Consider the following 14,589-nt stretch of genomic DNA (forward strand, 5'->3'; position numbering starts at 1 on the left):
TTCCCCCATTGGATCCTCTCACGGGGGCCCCTCTGGAAATGCATTGCCCAAAACTGGACCCATCTGAGATGGAGGAGGATGGAGAAGTGTGATCTCACCTCCTGCCAGCTTGGTTAGTATGAGGCTGGGATGCTCCACAGCTTTTGGCTGAGGGGAGAGGTTGTGTAGAGGGATTTGGGAATTGGAAGCAGGGAAGGAAATTTACTTTAAACTGATGGAAGAGCAGGAGAAGGCGGATAACTGTTCTGAGAGGTGGGATTGCTGCATGCCTGCCCAGAGCAGACAGGATGCAACTGGAAGTGCTAATTAAAGCCCAACTCTCAAGGCTAAATAAAGCAGCAGGGCACTCCAGGCAATTTACTAATGGGTGATTATTTCAGGGCTCTTCAGTTGAGCCATAAAACCTCCTGGCCTAAGGCAGAGAGTTAGACCAAGGAGAGCTGTGTCACCAGGAACACTTGAATGGGGTGTGTAGGTAAGAAATGGGAGAGCAGGCAGTGACAAGATCCTTCCCTGCTGTGTGGCATCACTGCAGCCAGCACTGGGGCCAAGTAATGCTGTCCCTCATCTGTGGTGGTTTAGGGGTTATGGGGTCTCACCTGCTTCTGCTTGAGGTGTCAGCAGACACCCTTGTGCTTATTCAGGTGGCATGTGCACCCACAAATGGGGCTGTTGGTGTGGGGTTTGGTGTTTTGGGGGAGTACAAAGCCCTGAGCAGCCTGTGGGAGGTGGACGAGTGCAGGCACTGAGCTTCACAGTGGCAGAGTGAGACCAAGCACCAAAACCAGTTTTGTGGTGCTGGATGCACATCCCTGGAGTGTCCCCATAAATGCCCAGGTTTCTTGGCTGTCCTTTAAGCCTCTCTCAGCTCTTCCAGACTGACATCATTTCAAGACCAGGTTGAACAAGGCTCTGAGCAACCTGATCAGGTTGAAGATGTCCCTGTACTTGGCAGGGTTTTGGACTAGATGACATTAAGGGTCCCTTCCCACCCAAACTGTTCTATGATTCCATGATTTGGTTGCTGAATCCCCCTTTGATCCAAGGTGCAATATCCTTCTGCTTTATCAGTAGTGCTGATATATGAGCAATTCCAGTCCCACAGCAATGCAGTGTGGGGGCACAGCCAACTTGAAGGCTCTGTGGTATGTTTGGGCACTCTTCTGGCTTCAGGAGGTATGTGAGGAGTTTAGCTTGGAATGTATGTGATCCCAGGGCACTGTGGGTCTTGAGCCATCTGATCTGGACCTGGTGCTAGGCTGTGGTGCTGGCATCTTGCCATGCCTGCCTCGTGCTGAAGAACACTTGGGGAAGGATAAAAAGCAGATTATACACAGCTCCTGATCCCTGTTCTGACATCCCACCTGACTTGCAGAGACAACTTTAACGTGTCTCCCCTTTGCTTGCACAAAAGAATGTCACAACAGATCAGCCACTGGGAAGCATCTGCATGTAGGGGAGGAGGAAAAAGGGTGGAGGCTCTCAGAGTTTCCTCCAGGCTCTGCCTGGAGCTCCCTAAAATGCCATGGCTGATGCATGCCATCAGTCCTGACATCTTACCCCTAGAGAAGCTGGAGGCTGGTGGGCCCTGCTGGGGTGTGGTGGGACATTGTGGGTTTGGGAACCTTGAGTGGGACCTAGTGGGAGCTACATTCGTGTTTGTGGCATTTTGCTTTAGGTTTGTGTTGTGTTCTGCTTGGCAGCTGAGAACTTGCAGGCATTTTAAAAAATGGGGCCAAAAATGGGAACCACAGCCTGGGTTCTCTTAAGCAGTCACTTGCAGAGGGGTTAGGAAAAGGGATCCCTGGGGTGGGAATGCAAGGTGTGCTGCGCTGGGGTCTTGGGAAGGGTCTGCAGGAGGAGGGCTGGGTGAGAGCTGCTCCTTCTGCACCACCACCACTTGCAAGAGCTGGTTGCTGGGGCTGTATGATGACCAAAATCTTAGTTTCCAGAAGGTTATTGCCCCATCCCAGCAAAGAGAGCTTTTACAAGATTGTTTTCCTATTGATTTTAAAGATGCCAAAGCTGGATGTTGGACTCATGGGCCTTGGTAATTAAAACCAGCAGTGTCTTGTGAACAGGGGGGTGTTTTATGGCAGCCAATTACACTTTCAGCTTCAAGCAGATTGAAGTTTTCCTCCTGCTGCTGCTGCTGTGTGACACCTGGTGTGGCTGCTGCAGCCCAGTGACCGGGAGGGGTTGGTGGAGTAGTGGCAGTCACTTAAATCTGGAGGCAGAGTCTCTAGCTTGGTGTGAGATTTGCTGGCTTTCACTAGTTCTTCCAGCTGTCTGATTCCTCTGTGAATAAACTGCTGACCCTGCAAAGTCAGCCCTGTGGGTTGGTGTTGGGAACGTGTCCTGGGGGTTGTGAAGGTGATGTTGCTCATCTCTCTGAGTGCTGAGGAAGGCATGTCCTGGTGGGATGGGCAGTGCTGTGAGGCGGGTGAGGCTGTTGGGGAAAAGAGTGAGCAGATGGCAGAGAGGGAACCCCCCGGTTTGGGTGAGGGTTGCCTTGCTCTGGGGTGGCCCAGAGCCTCTGCTGTGCTCAGCCTGGGGCTTTGTTGGCAGGAGAGGCGTCAACAGGGCTGTCCTGGCCTGTGCCACAGCTGCCAACATCTGCACAAATGAACATCAGGCAGATGCTGGTGTGGTGCCCTCCTCTGGAGATGCCATCCTGGAGCTGCTTGGACCTTCTCCCCCCACATCCCTGGGTGAGCTGCACCAGCCTGGGAATTTTGTGCTTAGCTCAGCAGAATTTACCCTTTGCAAATGGGGAGAACATCGTCTCCCTAATCCAGCAGGTAATTAATCTGTTCCTGGAAAAAATCCTTGCATTCCTGCATGGTTATAAACGTGCTTCTGAGTCACAGCTACTCAGTCCCAATTTGAAATTTGGCCAGAGCACCACTGTAGATGATTCTCATTTGATCCTTTTTTTTTTTTCCCCAGCATAGCCATATTTCAAAAATAAATTCAAATAAGGTTGCCAAAAGCCACTTTCTAAGATGAGTGCAGTCCATCACAGCTCCTGAGAATATCAGTCATGGAAGAGGAGCTTCTCCCCCCTTTCTAGACCCTGCCTGGGCTGCATTAGAATCACAGAATGGTTTGGTGTTGAAGGTACCTTAAAGATGATTTAGCTCCAAACCCTTGCCACGGGCAGGGACACCTTCCACTAGACCAGGCTGCTCCAAGCTCCATCCAACCTGGCCTTGGATACTTCCAGGGATGGGGCAGCCACAGCTTCTCTGGGCAACCTGTGCCAGGGCCTCACCACCCTCATAGGGAAGAATTTCTTCCTAATATCTAATCTAACTTTGCCCTCTGTCATTTTGAAGCCATTTCCCCTTTTCCTGTCACTCCAGGCCCTTGTCCATAGTCCCCCTCCAGCTGTCTTGGAGCCCCTTTAGGCACTGGAAGGGGCTCTAAGGTCTCACTGGAGCCTTCTCTTCCCCAGGCTGAACACCCCCAACTCCGAATATCTTCAGGGACTTGCCTGATGCTTTCCCCGAGCAGAGGAGTAGCTTTTGGCTTTCTGAGCAACCCGGGGCTTGGCAGAGGATAATGTTTTTTTCCCAGTTTTTTGGGTGCCTGTACCCAGGAATGCACAAGTGGGAGACTTCGGGGTGCCTGGGCTGAGCCAGAGGCTGCTCCAGGGGGCTGTGCGGTAACTGCGTGTGGGGTTTGCTTCTGCTTCTGAGCATCCTTAGGGAAGGGGGTCATGCGGGGGGAGCCCAGACGAAGCCCTCCTGCTGTCTGAGGCTGGGGGATGCAGGGAGGGGACAGCTGCCACTAGATGGCAATGCCGGAGCGGCGGCAGCGGCCCCGCCACGGGTGGGGGGGCTGATGGGGGGTCTCGGGCTCACCCGGGAAGGGGCAGCCCCGTGTCTCTGGTGATGCCCTGCCCTGCAGGGGTGGTGGCATGGCTGGGAGTGGTGGGGGAAAAGCAAGGAGAAGGCTTGGATGGCGATATCAACGTGAGAATCATAGAACCATGGAATCATTTAGGTTGGAAAAAACCTCTAAGCTCATTAAGTCCAACTGTTAACCCAGCACTGACAAGCCCACCACTCAGCCGTGTCCCCAGGTGCCATATCTATATGTCTTACAAATCCCTCCATGGATGGTGACTCCACCACTTCCCTGGCAGCTTGTTCCAGGGCTTGACAACCCTTTTGGTGAAGATATTTTTTCTCCAATATCCCATCTGAACCTGCCTTGGTGCAACTTGAAGCCGTTTCTTCTTGTCCTACCCGCTTGTTGCCTGAGAGACCAACCCCCACATGGCTACAGCCTCCTTTCAGGTAGCTGTAGAGAGTGGGAAGGTCCCTCCTGAGCCTCCTTTTCTCCAGCCTGAACACCCCCAGCCCCCTCATCAGCCTTGTGCTCCAGACCGGAGGAGTGTTAGCCTGTCTCCGCAAAACCAAGCGCATCTCAAGCGCCTTCCTGTCCTGGCACCGCCTGTTCCCCTCTCTTCTTGGATTTCCTTCATTCACAAAAACCCAAACAGCCCCCTATATCTGGCTCTGGATCCCTGTGCCGTGTTGAATCATGCGGGCATCAGCCACCCTTCTTCCTGACTCACGGATCGGATCCCAGTGTGCTGGGTGAGGGTCAAGATGAGAACAGCAATAAACATCCTGGGAAACCGAGCTTGCATCTCTTGGCATAGCTGGAGACTTTTTTTTTTTCCTTTTGGCTTTCAATCTTCTCTTAAGGAGCTGCTTTCTCATAAATATCCCATCCTTTAGCACTGTCTGAGCAGGAGAGAGGCTCCCATCAGGGCCATCCTGTGCTCTGCTCTGCAGCAGCAAATGCAGAGGTAAGGGTGAACCCCAGGTTGAGGGAATAGCCCACTGCCCCAGCAGAAGTGTCCAGGTAAGGTGTGTATTCCTGCTTTGAGGGGCCAGGAGGAGGAAGACTGCCTTCCTCCCCCTCAGCCCCTTGCTCTGAGCCAGGCACGGGATGCAGAGGCAGTGCTGGGTCCATTCTCCTCAGCCTCTGGGTACCACACACAGCCTGAGCATTTAGGCTGGGTGGGGTCTTGCAGTGCAGGTTTAGAGGGCTGGAGAAACCTTGGGGGGCCGGGAGGAGCCAAAGCAGGAGCTCTGCAAGGCTGAGGATCTGCTCCTGGCTATCGGCCCAGGCTCAGGTTTAATTAACAGTGACTTACAGGGTTGAAAGGTGGGAAGAGTGGCATCGCTTCTGATGCCGCGTTGGTGGTGGGGAGGAGGAGGAAAAGGGGATGAGCCACAAATTATAATTGATTTGTTTAGGGCAGTATCTTGACTGAATCGAAGGGACTGTAATTAGCTGGTAACTGGTGTGGCCACCTCACTGCCTGCTGTTAGTGGAAGGGAAGCCCAGGGTCACTCTGGCTGGCTGGTGGCCTGGGAAGTGTTTTGGGAGGAATCTGCCCACCCCTGCTCTACTCTGTGCTGCAGCATAGTGGTGATGTAGCTGGAGACTTGCTGAAACCCCCCAAAATGACACCCATTTTGGTTATAAGGCTAATTGGAGGCACAGGGTCAATAGGGATGCAGCAGATAGGCATTGTGGTGAGCTGGTGGGGTCTTGGTGCCTGTCTGGGGCAATGATCCCACAGTCTGTTTTGCAAACATTCCTCTGTTATCTTGCTGAGGAGGACCTGATCCTTCCTCTTCCTCACCCAGTCAGCCCAAGGCCTCCTGGCAATGCACCCATGAGAGCCTGGGACAAAAAGCACACCCTGTGGCCCTTTGGTCACAGTAGTGCCTGCAGGGTGGAGAAGTGCCTGGTGAAGTGCTGCCAGGCTGCACCAAGGGAGAAGCCCTTGCCCAAATGAGTTAACAATTTATGTTATTAAGGGCTTGATTTTTTTTTTTTTTTTAAAATTTAAATGCCTCAGGTGTTCCTGGCTGCCCCACAGCAGGTGTGAGGGATAGGGCAGCAGCCACTGTGTTTGCAGAGCACTTTGGTGGTGGTGTTGTGGATAGGGGAAGAGCGTTGTGGGGACACAGGGTGTCTTGTGACACCAGCTGGAGCTCTGGGTGCTCTGCTTGAGGCAAAGGCAGGCAGCAAGTGTTGAAGGCCCTGGGGAGCTCTTTGACCTTGGGGTTCAGTGGGAGGGGTGGGGGATCAGCTGGGAGGGGTGGGAGGGGTGGTGTGAACAGCTCCCAGGGTGTGCTGAGCAGCGAGATTGTGCCCTCCCTGGTGGGTACAGAGGACTTGGGGATGTCCCTGTGGATCTGTGGGTGTACCCCGTGGGTGCCAGGAGGGCAGGGGGGTGGTCCCCAAAGGTGAGTGGGCAAGGTAGTCCCTGCACCAGGGCACAGCCCAGCCCAGGGGACCCTGGGCACCCCTGGGTAGTCCCTGCACCTGCAGAGGTGCAGCACCAGCAGCGTCCCCAGTCCTCTGCCCATAATGGGTTGGCTGGGTGAGGAGCAGGGTCAGAGCCCCCCCCCCTCCCCGTGGCAGCTGCTGCAGGGACAGATCCAGCCCGGGCTGTTTACACCTCTCCGATGAGCTGCTGCTGCTTCTGGCCAACATCATGTGTCAAACAGAAAATACCGAGGTGGGGGGGAGGGATGTAAAGGAGGCTGATCTGTATGCGAGTGAGCAGGAGGGCTCTCCCCGGGCACCCGCTGGCGACGGGGCGGCTCCGGCGGGGAGCCGGGAGCCTCGAAGTGTCCCAGGGATCGGGGGAGGGGGGGACGACAGTGCATGTGGCCGGAGAGATTCTCGGTGCGGGCTGAGATGCGGTGGGGAGGCTGCAGGCAGGGGAGCCTCCCTTGCCCCCCAGTTTAGCCACTCACCTAGGAGCACTCGTGTGCTGGAAAGCCCACTGCAGCCAGGGCGGGAGGGGTGCTTCTGGCAGGGTGAGGGCTCCCCCATTGCCTTTGTTCCCTTCAGACCCACCCCTCGACTCTGATTTTCCTTTGCGGCAGCTCCCGTGCTTGCCAAAAGAACGCACTGGATGGAGCGAGGGAGCGAGCCGGGCGTGTTGTGCGTGTGTGTGCGCTTGTGTGCGCCTGTGTTGCCACTGACTTCATTAAAGCGAGCTGTCCCCGAGCTGCAGAGGCGCGGCAGCCTTTAATTTCGTAGCCCGGCTCCTGCGGGAAGCCGACGCCGCCTTACGCGCTCCTGCCCTGGCAGCGAAGGGCTGAGCATCCCTGGTGCCTGCCTGGGGGCTCTGCCCTCCATCCCTGCCCGCTGCCCCGGGGAGCCAGCAGATGGGTGGTCGGGCTCCCACAGGATGCTGAAGATGGAGTCGGGAGGAAGGAGTTGGACACTTGGCTCCAACTGAGCCGGACCACGCTGCAACCTGTTCCCCCGGCCTCGGCTGCTGCGCTGGGTGCTGTACCGAATTGTCTTCCTTTGCGATCGGGTGGATGGAAGGACTTGGATCCCAGCCCTTTCCCTGCCTGATCTCTGCTTGCCTTGAAGCGGGGGGTGGGGGGGTTAAAAGGGGCTGGTTTGGGCTTGCAGGCAGAGCGGTGGGAAGGATGTGGCTGGGTTTAACCCCTTGCTTCGTGGTGAAAGGTGCTTAGGGACTGAGCCGCTGTGGCCTCTGGCGAGCAGGAAGGAGGGCTCGCTGCCCTCCCTGCTGCCCGAGTGGCCGTTCTGGGGGGGGCTGGAAGCAGCGGGGTGCCCCTCATGCCGTGCCGGAGGCACTGAGCCGGTGCCGTGTCTTGCCGCTTCTCCTCCACGCGAGTCCCTGCTCTCCTGGAGGGATGGAGGAGAGACGGAGCTGAGCATCACCCGGAGAGGAGGAGGGGGCTGTGGTTGGGACTGCGCCCCGCAACCCCCTCCCTCTTCTCTCCCACCCCCCCGCCGCCTCGGTGCTGCTGCTTTGGCTCACCTGTGTGTTTTCTTCCAGGATGGCTCGCTTTGGGGAGGCAGTGGCTGGCAGGCTGGGCTCTGGAGATGGGGGCTCCGACCAGAACCGGAGCCGGCAAGGAGCTCCTGCCCCTGCAGGAGGGAGCCCGGGAGCCTTCAAGCAAACCAAAGCGCAGAGAGCCCGGACTATGGCTCTGTACAACCCCATCCCCGTCCGGCAGAACTGCTTCACCGTCAACAGATCGCTCTTCCTCTTTGGGGAAGAGAACATAGTCAGGAAATATGCCAAGAAGCTCATTGACTGGCCATATCCTTTCTGCTCCCCCTGCGAGCCCCCCCTTGCTCCCTGGATTTGCCTCGGTGGCCGCCCAGGACACGTGCGTGTGGTACTAACAGCAGGTAAGGCGTGCGGAGAGGGGTGCCCCGTCCCCCGGGGATGCTCTCCTCGCCCTGTTGCTGCTTCCCCTCCTGTCCTCTGCTCTGTGCCTGACGGGAGCTGAGCTCTTTCTCCCTGCAGGGAGCCCCCCAGCCCCTCCTCAGGCTTGGATTTGTTAGCCCCCCATGCTGGTGAGCAGGGGTGCTCTGATCCCAGTTTAACCCTGCGTGCTTTGGGATGCTCTGTGCGTGTGCCTGGGGAGGGGGTGGTGGTGGTGTCGTGGCCTTTCCTGTGTGCCTTGATGCCTTGCTGGAGTTTTGTCACCCCACCCCACGTGGAGCCACCCATCCCGCTGGGGACAGCTCCCTGGGAGCCCATGAATCTCCACTTGCTGCTGGGTGGCGGCCCTGTCGCTCCTGTGTGTGCTCTCTTTGCTGCAGATCACTCCTGGCAGGGGCACAGCCATCCTCGCCCTGCAGCCCCCGGCCCCCCACAGCAGCTCTGGGAACTGGCTGCCCCCTCCCTGCGGCAGAGGGAAGGATGCTGAAAACCTCTGTCTGTGCCCCGTGGCCCTTTTGGAGAAGCTGGCACAGGGATCTGTGATTTTATCCCAGGGATCCCCCCCCCTCGTAGGGCTGGGTGGTGGGTGCAGATATCCCCCCTGCTTCCTCGGCTCCTCCATCCTTTCATACATCCCCACGCACTTCTCTCTCCTCCCACCCTCCCTGTGGGTGCCCCCGGGCGCCTTGGCCGGTGCCCAGCACCGCAGCACTCATCCCCTCATCAACCTGGGCTCAGTGCCCTGCTGCCCCCTGAGACCCCTACTGGGCTTTGTCCCCATGGAGGATCTGAGCCTGAAAACTTCAGTGTGGCCAAGCTTTGGCTGTAGGACCCTCCCTGTGCCATGTTCTGCAGCAGTCATTCCATGCAGCTCTTGCCTCTCCCGCTTTCTCTCCCCGCAACTTGTTGGTTGAGTTACCGGTTCCTCCAGTGGGCATGGGAGGGCTTTCCCTGGTGCCAGGCAGCAGTGCTTTGGTTTGGTGCAACAGGTACCTCGGGGAAAGGCCTCTGGTAAGGCACAGGGATGCAGGACAGGTCACCCACCCTGCTGAGCGTCGCTTGGGAAACGTCCCTTTGCAGCTCCGACATGTCAGGTCAAACCTCTGCAAAGCAGGAACTCGTCCTGGTTGGGGAACTGCAATGTGTCCAGGCTTGAGGGCGTGACCTGGGCGTGCAGGGCCAGCTTAGAGGGGCCCTGAATTCCCTGTGGCATCCCTAAATCTGCCCCTCCTGGCAGCGCCCACCAGGTGGGTGGCTGCAGGAGCGTTGGTGCGGTGGCGAGGACAGGGATGTGGCGGCTCAGCGCGGAGCCCTGCAGGGCAGCGGCCCGGCTGGCTGCCTGCTTTTCCAGAATGTGCCAAATTATTCATGTGCTTTTTCAGCGGGGTGTGGGAGGGCCCTCGCCCCTTCGGCTCTCCTTTAAAGCGAGAAGGAGCTGGGGTGCTGCTGCTGGCCTGGCACTCCTGGCGTGGGCTGGGGTCCCGTGCCGGCGTGATGTCTCATCTCCAGGCAGCCGCTGTCTCCTAGAGACTGGAGTTCCACGACCACGCGATAAAAACTCCCCGGCATTATTCTCTCCTGGAATTTGCAATGCATGAGGGAGATGGGCTCATTTTATATTTTTTTTTCCAGAAGTAAGTGACATATTCCTGTGTGAGTGCTGGGAACGGGCGTGCTCCAGGTGCGAGAGCTGAGCATTCCTGCCTGTCCTCCTCCTGGCTGCCATCTCTTTCCTAGAAACTCATCCACCCTGGAGTTCCTCTGCACCACTGGAGTTTTGAGGGGAGGGAATGGGAATGGCCTCTTAGTGATGAGTTTTGGTTAGCTTGGCCTGGCAAGTTGTTCCTGTCTTTGTAGCTGTAGCCTGGCACAGGCAGCCGATGCCTTTTGGTAGGGCCAGGAAAACCTCAGCTGCCTGGCCTGCAGCCCATGGCATTGCTCCTGGATGAGGGTAGTCTGGGGAGGTGAGCGTTGGATCTTGGCCATGGTCAATGAGAGCTGCAGGCTTTGGGAGGGTGATGGGCCAGTCCCTGTGCCGTGGGTTGGAGTGGGCACAGCACCGAGGACAGCCAAGGGGGCTGGAGTGGAGCGCAGGGAGGAGTGAAGGCTCTTCTTCATCCAGCTCCAGTTGACTAGGTAATAGGGCTAAAAATATCTGGTGATTCAGGCCTGGATATCTGCTGGTAACTGTGTAATTATAACCAGCAGCCTCTGCAGTTTGGCTTCCCAGTGTAAATAGGGATGATGCATGGAGGGGAAGGAGGAGAAACAGGAGCAACTGGGATTGGGATGCAGCTCCATGGGGAGGCAGGTTTTTGCTGACTTCCTTGCTTGGAAGCCCAGTGCATTACCTCCACTGGAGCTGCTCTTTTAGCCCGTCCTGCCCAGAATGTGAGGCAGCTGCTGTTTTGGCTGTAGGAACATCTCCTCCTCTTCTCCTTGAGAAACACAGCCTCGTCCTGCCTGCTCTCCTCCTGCTGATGGCCAGGCCTTTCGCCCTGATTTCATTTGTTTGGCTGCCTGGAAAGCTGCAATTCAGTTAGCACATGAGATGGGCTGCAGCTCATCCATATCTGCTCCGTTCCTCATCTACCTAATCACATTTGACCTGGATAAGATCCCTCTCCCGCCTCAGAAAGGCCAGATGACATTGTGTGGCTCTGGCTGCGTCCCCAAGGACAGCATCTTTCTGCAGGCGCACCCTGGCCACTCCACCTGTCCCTGAGTTCGGCAGGGAAGAGGGATGTCCATCAGGATCTAGTTCCCTGTGGCAAGAGGTTTCTCCTATCTCGGCCCCTTGGAGGACCAAATCTGGTGTTGGGCTGGCCAAGAGCAGCCCGAGTGCCTGCAGGGCCCCAAGGTGCATTCCCAATCCAACAGTCATGGGGATTTTGTTCCGTGGGAAGCACGCCCGTGTGTGCCTGAATTGTTTTGCTCGTGATGAGTCTCGCTTAGACCTGACACTGTGTGGGCAGTGCCCCTCAGGGACCCTGGCAGTGTCACCTGGCCAAGCATCTTCTGTACCTTTGCTTTTCCCCAGCCAAGATTCCGGCAGGTCTCGCTTTCCCTGGGGAAGAGCCGCGCCATGTCGTGCCATCCTTGGGCAGCTCCACTCCTTGCGCTCCCCAAGAACGTATTTTTTATTTATTTCTTTTTTTTCCCCTCCCAGGCTGTTTTCTGTGCCCTTCATTCATCAGATTTTAGATTTTTTTTTTTTTTGGGAGGGGCGAGTAGGTGTAATGGCAGGTCCATCTTTTTGACAGCCGGGGAGAGCGAGGCTGCCTGTCAGATGGTGAATTTAAACAGAGGCAGCTGTTGTCATGGTGACGCCAAGTTGCATCCTGTTGCTGTGGCAACCAAAGTTAAAAAACTGATGTTAAGGCAGGAAAATCACATGATGTGGTTCTTTTTTGTTTAAAAAAAAAAAAAGAAAAGGAGGAGGAGAGGAGAGAGATTTGATTTCCAGGGTGAGGTGGGGGAGAAGGAGACGCTTCTCCATGGAGCTGTTTGCACGTGTCAGGCAGACCCCGCATCCCACATCCTGAATCCTTACAGGAGCAGTAGCAGTGTGGGCAGCTCTGCCCCGTTGGACTCCTGGCTGTCACTGCCTTCTGTTTAACCCCTGATGGAAACCAAACCAGCACATTTTGGAGTCATAAGCAGCAATGTCTGTGACTGCAGAGAGTGAGCATGTCTGTGCAGTGGGATTTAGGCAGGCTGGGTGCTCCCTGCCAGCTGTGCAGGGACACAAGCACAACCTCAAGCCTATGCTCGCTCTCCTGACCCTGTGTGTAACAGGCACATAGGAGCTGGCTCGTGTTTAAAGGGTAGTGGGAGGATTTGGGGTCTGGTTTCTGTTAACCCCGAGCACAGCACAGATGGGCTGGGAGTTATGGGTGGTGGGATGCAGGGATAGGGACAGCCATGAGGGGTCACAGCTCTACAGCTGCTTGAGGGCACTGGATAGTCTTGTAGGTGGGGGAAGATCCCTTTTGTCCTTAGGGACAAGCCAGGGAAGTGTTGTGGGGCTGGGGAATCCCAGAGTTGAATTAGGACTACTCAGAGGCTTTGCTCTACTTGGCACTTCTGTTTTTTCCTGGAAACAAAAAACCTCTCTTTCCCAGAGAGGTTGTGGACTCCCCATCCCTGGAAGTGTTCAAGACCAGGTTGGATGGGGCTCTGAGCAACCTGGTCTAGATGACCCTGCCCACGACAGGGGATTTGAATGAGATGATCTTTAATGTCCCTTCCAATCCAAACCGTTCTGTGATTCTGTGAAAACAGCCTTGGAGAGGAGGTGCTCTCTTTCCTGCTGGGGTGTGGAGCTGAGAGGAGGGGCATTGGGGTCCTAGGGAGGGGGGTGTTGAAGAGATGGGTTTTTCTTCCTGTCTCGCCATGTCTGTGTGGGACAGGCAGCAGTGCTGGGGTTGGGACCAGGAAGATGAAGTTCACGTGTGTAGAGACTGAAGCTCATTCTCACTGACATCTGGGAAGCAGGGAAAGCCCCTCAGAGCAGCAGGTCCTTGGGAAAGCGTGGGGAGAGGTGGGGAAATGGAGACATGAGTTTCTATGAGGTGTTGGAACTGAGCTGGATGATGCAGATTAAGGGGTTAAATTGCTCCTGCTCTTCTTGCTGGCACTTGGAAGTAGGATTCCCCAAGGCCCCCGTGACCTCACTCCTCTGGATCTTCTGCTGCTTCCCCACTTGCCTGCCCAGGAGTGGGAGAGTGGGAGAAGGCACTGAGAAATGGAGGGATGGAGTGGAGCTCTCTATAGCTCCCATCCCTTGCCTGCATCCAGGGAGGGATTTGTCTTGTACCCAGCCTCTTGTGGAGATTGCATCAATGTACCATCAGCTCCATAAATCTATCTTTGGGGATGGGAGCTGGGAACACTCCCTGCCTTAGCAATACAGATGTCCTGGGCAGGCCGGTTTGGGCTTCTGTCTGGGGAGGAAGGTGAAGAGGAAGGTCGCAGCTGGAAGAAAGGATCTGCTGGTGGCCAAACATCTCCCTGACAGACCCACCAGGGTGCTCCAACTCCAGTCTTGGGGTTAGTGCCTGCTCCAGGTAGTCTGGGTCATGGCTTGGGGAGATGCCTATATGGCCTGGGGTCACTGTTCCCACCTCAAAGGCTCTGGATGGGAAGCATGGAGCTGCAGGTGTGGCGTGCACAGGGATCGGCCGAGTTGCTAAGGAAACAAGTCAACGGTTCAGGGGAGAGAGCATTGGGTAAAGGAGATAAATCAATAAGAAAACCTATTTTTATCGGCTCCCTAATGATCTTCCAGGAGAAACCAGACGAAGGAGGAGTAGGAGAAGGCTGGAGAGAGATGGGCTTTCGTTACCAGGCTTGGAGGGAGGCTAGGGCTACTCTGCATTTTGGATGGCTGGAAGGTTGTGTAATTAGACATCTAATGTGAGAGAAAACAAAGCAGTGACAGAGCATTGTCTGGTGGGCTCCAGCCCTGAGCTGGGAGGATGCTTGTTTGGCAGACATGAAGTGTGGGGATAAAATATCCCTTGGTTCAGCCAGATGTTCCTGCTGTCCCTTGGGAGGTTTTTCTTACCCTTGGCCTCTCAAAACCTGGCACAGCTGGAGCTATGGGAGCTGATTTCCACAGGGTTGATGTCTTGCAGCTCTCACACAGCTCTGGATGTGATAACACAGGCTCAGCTCCTTGGAAAAGTGGACCATGGGGGTTTGGAGAGTCACTTTTGGCAGTGACCTCATGCTTAGGTCAGTGCTTAGGGAAGCAATTGCCCTTTCAGACCCGGCCAGGTTGGATGTGGCTCTGAGCAATGTGGTCTAGTGAGAGGTGTCCCTGCCCACAGCAGGGGGATTGGAATGAGATGGTCTTTAAGATTCTTCCAATCCCAAACATTCCTTGATTCTGTGATATCTCCTCACCCACATGCCATGCACTTGCTGGAGGGTGGAGCAGGGATGTGATTCTGTGCTGGGGTAGGTGTGCACTGTCTCTGTGCGCTTGAACCAGATGTTGGGGCCCTCAAGGAAACATAGGGGCGAGCTGAGCCACTAGAGGTGGTCCTGAGCCCCCCAGGCACTGCTGCTTTTGGAGAAGCTGGGTTTTTCCCACCTGGGTGTTTCCCCCATGGGAGCAGTGGCTGTGGTGGGGAGGAGTGCAGGATGCTTGGTGGGTTTAGCCGTGCCGGGGCGGACAGACGGACTCGCCGAGCAGTTCCCACACTTCTCATCTAGGCAAATGTGCCTGGTGCCTGGGGAGCTGGCTGTGCCGCCCCACTAACGCGCTGTTTTCCTTTTAAGCCAGTGCTAATTGCTCGCAGACTTTCAGGAAAATGATACAAAAAGAT

At 56.0% G+C, this 14,589-nt stretch overlaps 1 protein-coding gene across 1 annotated transcript in view; it reads left to right on the forward strand.

The window, feature by feature from the left end:
- The window catches only part of CACNA1E (calcium voltage-gated channel subunit alpha1 E), a 118,200-nt gene that overhangs the window by 15,746 nt on the left and 87,865 nt on the right, over positions 1-14,589 (forward strand). The window contains exon 3 of the mRNA XM_064664220.1: positions 7,859-8,125. Within this exon, the coding sequence (XP_064520290.1) occupies positions 7,859-8,125 (267 nt within the window). The remainder of the gene's footprint in view (positions 1-7,858; positions 8,126-14,589) is intronic.

Source organism: Pseudopipra pipra, chromosome 9 (assembly GCF_036250125.1).
Source record: "Pseudopipra pipra isolate bDixPip1 chromosome 9, bDixPip1.hap1, whole genome shotgun sequence".
NCBI classification, from domain to species: domain Eukaryota; kingdom Metazoa; phylum Chordata; class Aves; order Passeriformes; family Pipridae; genus Pseudopipra; species Pseudopipra pipra.